This window comes from Mchenga conophoros, linkage group LG7 (assembly GCF_057382185.1).
Source record: "Mchenga conophoros isolate Kocher_MC1m ecotype Shallow Benthic linkage group LG7, M_conophoros_male_GT1.1, whole genome shotgun sequence".
NCBI lineage: Eukaryota > Metazoa > Chordata > Actinopteri > Cichliformes > Cichlidae > Mchenga > Mchenga conophoros.
The window spans coordinates 60,996,115-61,004,090 of NC_140532.1; the positions used below are offsets into that span (position 1 = coordinate 60,996,115).

The 7,976-nt window shown below is 38.8% G+C and overlaps 1 protein-coding gene across 1 annotated transcript; it reads right to left on the minus strand.

Annotated features, from left to right (window-relative positions):
- Positions 1-1,899: 1,899 nt before the first annotated feature.
- On the minus strand, positions 1,900-7,133 carry setb (SET nuclear proto-oncogene b). Its single transcript, XM_085280577.1, has 8 exons — positions 6,903-7,133; positions 5,089-5,146; positions 4,855-4,997; positions 4,579-4,682; positions 4,385-4,498; positions 4,037-4,207; positions 3,095-3,229; positions 1,900-2,025 (listed from the first exon to the last, which is right to left on the minus strand). The coding sequence occupies exons 1-8, from the start codon at positions 6,970-6,972 to the stop codon at positions 2,005-2,007; spliced, it is 816 nt and encodes a 271-aa protein (XP_085136703.1). The 5' UTR covers positions 6,973-7,133; the 3' UTR covers positions 1,900-2,004.
- Positions 7,134-7,976: the final 843 nt, after the last annotated feature.

Consider the following 7,976-nt stretch of genomic DNA (forward strand, 5'->3'; position numbering starts at 1 on the left):
AATCTACTTCATATCTATAGCCAAGTAAGAAACCCCAGTTAACTTAACATGTCTTTGGACTATGGGAGGAAATACCTAGGGGAAACACACTAGAACAGGGAGGGCATATAAACTGTAGTTAGAAATTCCTTCACCTTATGCTGAGATGACTGCTTACTGCCATCCACTATATGTGATCCAAACAACTAAGAAGTAAACCTGACTTTGCCATGCGATGACTCTGCTGGGTCCACTAAATACACTTCTTTGATTGCAGACAAATGGTAGTTTGTTTAAGTGACCAAAATGTAATTTAAATAAACACGTGCAAAACTGTTTTCAAACCTGAGGCAGCCCAAATAATTTATTTTAACATCCACTAGCAGCAAAGTCATAAACAGTGAGGGTAAAGGTCACACTGAAGAGCTAGTAGCTTCCAATAATTTACTTTGCCTTTCTTAAAAGTAGCTAATCACTAGAGTCAGCCAGAACCTGCTCCCAGTTGTAATTATAAAAGTGACATTCTAACTTTTCTGGACAAATATTTCTGGAAGTCAATTCACTTTTGCCAAATACAGATAATTTTTCCCAGTATGATTTATCCTTAAACAGTGCTTACACCATTAAAGAATCACACACCAAACAGATTTTGTCAGCTGTTTGACCAGAGGCCTGTGCTATGTAACAGGATCAGGGATCAAGTCAAAGGCTTTACAGGGGTACACCAACACAGTAACATATGCTGTAGACCTAACCTGCTACAGATGTTCAAGATGAACATGAAATCAATTCTAGCATTACTATTCCTGGAAAAGAAGAGCACTCAGATAGTGGTAGGGTGTAAAGTCGTTGGACAGGCCTAATAGCACTAATCCTGTGAGCACATGAGAAAATGGGATGTTGTGAGATTGGTTATGTTAGCTGAACTGGCTAAATGTGATCAAACTACTCCAAACATCATGTATACATTTATTTATTATAACAAAGTAACTAGTACACTTAATTTAATGGGAACAGGTCTCTAGCAGTACAGGAGAAAAGCTGCAGACTCCAGAGGACTCAAGAGAACAGCGTAGTCTCCCATCTGAATGTGTTACACTAACCTAGAACTCTTGAGTTTTAGTGTAATCTCATATATATATGAGAAAATGTACATTACAACTCTTTGTTGTGGGTGCCTGGAAAACAAGACAATGAAACTTTATTTAACAGAAGTCCAGAGTTGGTGTCAAAGTCCCCCTGCCCAACCATACCCTCCCCCATTAAACTGTGTACAATTAACTGGCCTACCAAGATACATGGATATCCCAAAACATTTACAACAGTTCAAAGGAACAAGCTGGTGCTTTTAATCAGTTCATTAATACAATAAGTCACAAAGGAAATGCAGCTTCTAATAAGCCTCATTACCCCCACCACTGAATATATAATAATAAACACATACACATATGTATACACACACACACACACATATATGTATATATATACATACGTGTGTATTGATATATGTGTGTATGTTATATGTACGTGTGTGCACGCATATTATATATATAATATGCGTGCACACGTATGCGCTAAGGATGCTATGATTAAGTTATCACTGCACCATAGCTTATTTTTATTGAACTCACAACTTCAACAGAAACTGTTTTTATTGTACATACAAATTGTTATTGTATGGAGTTTAAATCTACATAGAATGACGTGCAGAATGCTACAAATTTTTTTTTAATTCTTTTGCATGTCTTTGGGAGATGTAGAGAAATAATGACAGGTGAAAAATCCAGAGAGCCACTGACACCTGCACCTCCACCCCTCTGCAGACCCGCTGTGTATGGAGCTGGTCCTCAGACAATATCTGCAGGCTGTGGCTGCAGAGGAAGAGGACGGACAGGGTGACAACACACAGACCCCCCCCACCCCCCCACCCCAAAAAAAAAAGAAAAAAAAAAAAAGAAATTTGCTCCCATTGAGTTGAAGAGAGACCACGGAGCGAGGATGGAGAAAAGGTGTTGACTGAAACCTTTAATCATCTTCGCCGTCATCCTGGAAGACGAAGAAGAACAAAAGTATTACAACACAATCATTCAAAGATGTCACCACAGCAGTTTTATTAGCACTCACGTGTGCTAATTACAAGCAGCTTCCAACTACAGCAGCAGCTTTTACATCAACTTGCTACAGGTCTGATAATTTAATTAACTCCGCAAACACGGAAGACAAGGAATGTCACATAAACCACCCGATCCTATACTACGACAACAAATACAATACTACAGTAATGCCACCAGAATACTGGAATAATACAATAACAACAATACAATAATATGGTAGCAACACTAGAACAGTACCAGGTAAAGCCACAATAATATCACTGTAATCCTGTAATAAGACCAATATAATAGTACCAATATAATTACTAGTTTAAAATAGCCTGAAATACACAATGTCTCTATATCATAAGACTTACTGGTCTACAATAACTACACTACGATGTGACAACTCATGTTATACTAACTAATACTATTAATAATGCATGTGTCAGTTGTTGCCATGTTTATACTGCAATAATACCACCATAACAGTACAATATCACTGTAATACTAAATTTCTACCAATGTAATAATATAATACTAATGTAACTCTGTAATACTGCATTACCAACACTGTAAATGTGCAGTTATATCACTCAGCCGATTGGGATATAAGAACTATAATACTACAGCCATGACACCGCAATTATAGCATTAAGTTAGTATTTTAACAGTAATATCATGCTAAAACACTAAAGCTCCGAGAAAGCAATGATACCACAGCAATGCTACAATAGCACTGTAACGATGCAACTTTGTTAACTATAAAATTACTGACTGTGCTGGTTTTGTTTAGTTTTATTTTTGTAATTTTAGATACACTTTACAGATGAATGAGCCACCAAAGGCCATTTATTCAGAAATACTGATAATACCATGAAACTGCCAGATTATTAAATGACACCACTACATCAATTTTCAGCAATACAAAAAAACTGAAATTACAATCTGATGAATGACAAAGACATACTTTGCAACTTCATAAAAACAGTCCTAAGGACCCACTGAACCCCTTTCCTCACCTCTCCATCTTCCCCATCACCGTCCTCATCTTCATCTTCACCCTCTTCTTCCTCCCCTTCATCAATATCTTCCAGTCCCTCTTCTTCTTCATCATCATCATCGCCATCGCCTTCCTCATCCTCCATGTCTGGGACCTTGGGAACATAAGAGAAAGGTTGAACAGATTGTTACTTTAGCCAAAGATTCACTTTGGTTACTACTTCTGTTTACTAAATATTTCTGGATACAATTCCAAAACTAAAGCATCTATCAGTTCCCTTAACTTGCCACCAACAACCACACTCAGACAAAAAAGCACCTCCTGTTTTTACTGGCTCACTCACTCAGCCAGAGTTAAACGGGTCAAAATGAGATCTGGATCTGCCAGCGAAAGCAGCTGTGTTACTTGGGTCTAGACTCAGTGAGAAACAAAACAAAACAAAAAAAACCCCTCCAGTCTCCTGGAACTAAATCTGAATTACATCGGCATTGTGAAAAGGAGCTTATTCCACTCTTTGAAATTGATGATGACTTTGTTCATTGTGCTGAAGGCGAAACTACGAGTACGATGCAGATGAGTGGAGGCTGTTCATTGATGGTCCAAAACTCAAAAACTGTCCTACTACACCACTCAGACTGGAAGCCAAGACTTTGTCGAGTGTTGTCAAGTTCTTTCCACAAAGTCGAGTTTTTAAACCGTTATAACATCTCCCTCTGGTGTCAGTATGTCTGAGCTTCTGTGCATGATTCTCATTAAAATGGCGGTAAAAAACGATATGGTCATAAACTTGCATCTTCAACCCAGCTGCGACAGCTGAGATGCAATGCGCCAAGTTAGAAAACTCGAGAGGTATACAATTGGCCGAGGCGACACAGGATGTGACGTGAAAATCGTCACCAGACACCGACACAAGGGACACGGCGAGCATAAAAATAGCGTGTGTAGAAGAAACCAATCTTACCAGGTAGTACTGCAGTGGGTTTGGCCAAATGTCATCCTTGATCACTTCTCCCAGTTCATCAGCCCCTGCATCCGAGTGGTCAGTAAACCAGGTGAAGAAGCTCTCTGGCTCCTCATGCTGCCTTTTCTTCCCAGCTTTGTTTGGCGTCTGACCCGTACGTTTTGTCAGGTCCTGATGAGCCAAAAGATGACATTTTTTTGACGAACATAATCAAAGGGCAACTTGGGGAAAATCATTGTAACCGTATTGTACAGTAGTACATATAAACAGAACTGAATTTATAAAGGAAAAAAAATCCAAAGCACATAAAAGTCTAACGGGGAAAAAAAGAGAAAAACAAAAACCAACCTTTCCAGCTTTCCATTTGATTTCAGATGATTTGGAAACCGGGTCACCGCTCTCGTTTACATTAAACTCTTTGGAGAGGGCTTTGTTCTCGAAGTACGGATTCTCGTCAAAATACTTCAGGAAAGAAAACATTCCAATCAGAATATGGCATGCCAGTTACAATCTATGAATATTACATGAACCTGACAACTCACAAAATCTATTCTATATCCAGACTTTATGTCCTCAAACTCCGTGACCTCCACCCTTGACAAGTAATGAAGTGCTTCCTCGTCCTCCTCTCCCAGAAGAGCTGAAACTAGAGATCAGGTTATGCTGTTAGATCCCATTTCTTTATGTGAACATTTAAAATCACTTAATAATAATTTACCATAACTGATTAACTTTTAGTTCCCGATGGTGACTCTTACGCTCTTGACAGTTCAGAGTCACCATAAACACAGCAGCAACAATCATTTTCATTTAATTACCTTGTGGATGGTTGACGAACGTTGTGACCCAGAAGTTGGGGATTTTGGCTATGATTTCTGATCGCTTCTGAAAGAATGGCTGGCGTAATTTATTGTACTTCTGCTCTACTTTTAAAATTTCTTCACTAGCCTGTTCATTCAGTCTGATGGAGAGAGAAAGACAAAAATGTGATCAATAAAACAGTTTTCTGCAAATTTTCCCCCCCAGTACTGATACAGAAGATTCAAACTCACCTGTCAATTTCATTCTGTACTTCATCAATGTGCTCAATTGCTTCCTGCTGCTCTTTTTCTGAAAGAACAAAGAAATGTTTGTTTTTTTTAAATTAAGGATTTTGGAGTTTTAAAAAAGTTCAAAATAACACCATTCAGCCTATTCGTTAAAGAGTATTTGTGAAATTAACATGACATGCAGACAAAGATAACAATGCACACAATAGACATGTTACACCATAAATGAGAATTATATATTGATATTTTCACTGGACTGTGCACACCGCAGCATTTGATTTCATTTTGGTTTCATAAACTTAGAAATAGCAAAATTGTACAAGGTTAGTCTCGAATCCTTTTGGCCTAAAGAATTTAGGTAACATTCAGAAAAACTGCCATGAATAAAAATAAGAATATCTCAATATATGTCATGACAGAAAATAATATTGATATGCTTTTATTCATCTTCATCAACCCGGGACGTACAACTATGACTTTTTTCTTTTTAAATAATAACTTGGCTGACAGCCAGCGCACTTTTTCTTAGAAGCAAAGAGACCGTCATTATAAAAAAATATTTTAGAACACTTCAAATTATTTTTGAACTTCAGGAAACAGCACGTACAATGGGTAAGTACCAACTGAACGGAAGGTAACTGGGAGCATGTCTGCATTCCTAATATTTACAAATAGAGCCTGGTAGTCTGCCGTGTTAAATCAACTATATGCTGATAAAATGCCATTTACTTTTAGACAAATATAGTTAGACAAGTAGATGTTTTTTGTTGTTTGTTTTTGCTTCCCTCGTACAAACCGGATGATACACAGAAACAAAAGAAACAGACTTGTGAAGTTTCAACTTTGGCCAAACTGCAACTTTGATCGGTTCAGAACTTCAATTCATAGAGACATGAACCAGCTTAACACCTCATATCAGTATATAAATAAAATGCATTGTATATAATTATTTCGAAAAAGTGAATCAAGAAACCAGGCTTTATACAGCCTGAACATGATCAGCGTATTTAAACATTTTAAAAGTGCTATGTTGACTGGATGTTGAAGAGACTGATGATGGTCCATGGCAGACAGACCCTGTGCCTCCTGCAGTTTAGGCGCTTCCTGTTACTGCTAAAGGCGGCCTGGTTTGAATGCGAGGCTTAGCGACGTCTCCGCTGTCTGCTCCCCTCTGATAACAACACACCACCCGGTCCACCAAGGATCCCTCCGCGTGTTCCACACATATACTGTCCAAATCCCCCATTTCCAATCCTGTTTAAATGACCAAGTACAGAAGCGCCGGTTTACCATATACACAGACACGATCTCAATAGACGGGCTCCCGTGAACGTTACCCCGCAGCAGCTAACCTTTCCGTTATCGCTGCTCGGCCTCTCTGGGAAAGACTTCTGCACTTGCTAACAATGAGGCCATTTAAGAAGCTACAGCAACAAACGCGTGTACGGAAATGTGCAGGGGCGTGCAGTTCCATCACTACTTCTCCAAGGGCAAACTTCTCAAACCGAGAACAATAACCACACATCCCGCTAAACGCAAAGTAGACACTGGCCTCCAACACGCTCATCAACTAACGCTGGCAGCTAATTTAGGCTAACAGCTAGCACCCGCTCACGCTGCCTAGCATGCTACGTTACTGAAAAGCGCTCCACAGCAACATCCTACCCTGACGTGTATCTGCAGGAAAATATTAATTTAGCTTTTCATCCGCAATCACGCGGACCAAACCACACACCACACTGAGCTGAGAATAACAAAATCACGATAAACAAATGAAAATGGCGTTGTACAGGATAAGCGCCATTCCTTAACGTTACCAGAGGTCTCGTCCGCTCCGTCGTGATTTGAATTCTCCTTCCTACTGACTTTTGCCGATGAGGCCGACATGGTTATCGTTTGTTGTGACTCTTTCGACCAGACGTATATCCAAGGCGGTTCAAAACTCTTCTCCACAGGACAAAAGTTACTTCCACCTTGGACAGAGTGCGTGTCTCGCAGTACACGATAAGGAGGAGGACTGAGCGCAGCTTTGCACGCTCGTTTCTCTCTGCGACTTACCGTAGCTAAACATATCTGTGGTGCTCTACTGCCTCCGACTGGTTGGAGTCCGACACTACAACTTAAAGCGACAGCTTGTACAAAGAAGTTAAGCCTCCACTACCCAGTAAACCACCTTTTCTTTTAGTACGAAATTTCACGGCTACTTCATAACACACACACACACACACACACACACACACACACACACACACATATATATATATATATATATATATATATATATATATATATAACATAAATAAACATAAGGTGATGGGGGTGTCAGTCAGGATGAAACATAAATAAACAACAACAACAACAAACCGCACACCGAGATCAATTCTACAAATTCTCTCTAGGCTCCTTTTGTCCATGTGTTTCTTTTATCTGTTTATTTATTCATTTATATTTTTGTTATTACATTATGTGTAGTATAGTATGACAGACAGGAACAAAAAAGGGAAGGGTCAACAGCCACACCAGAATCAGAATCAGAATCAGAAAGGGTTTTATTGCCAAATGTTGAGCGGGTTTCCAACATTAGGAAATTGCTGCGGTGCTTCAGTGCAAACATACTGTTATAAATTAAGCTTAAATAGACATGAAAATAAAAATGAGAATAAGAATTAAAAGTGCTAAGTAGATAGATAGATATATACATGATATATAAGATAAGATAAGATAAGATAAGATAGAACTTTATTAATCCCTCGGGTGGGTTCCTCTGGGAAATTCGATTTCCAAAAAAGCACAGCACCGACAGAAGTTACAGAGTTATACACACACACATATATATAAATACAGAGACAATATAAATAAAATATACGAAGGGGATAAATAGAATAAATAGG

Bases quoted from the DNA above. Each gene is read 5' to 3' on its own strand.
- setb (XM_085280577.1), bottom strand. From the start codon at position 6,972: ATGTCGGCCTCATCGGCAAAAGTCAGTAGGAAGGAGAATTCAAATCAC. The intron at 5,147-6,902 runs GTAACGTTAAGG...TTGTTCTTTCAG, and splicing joins CGGAGCGGACGAGACCTCTG to AAAAAGAGCAGCAGGAAGCA. The intron at 3,230-4,036 runs GTAAGATTGGTT...TATGTTCCCAAG, and splicing joins ACCCACTGCAGTACTACCTG to GTCCCAGACATGGAGGATGA.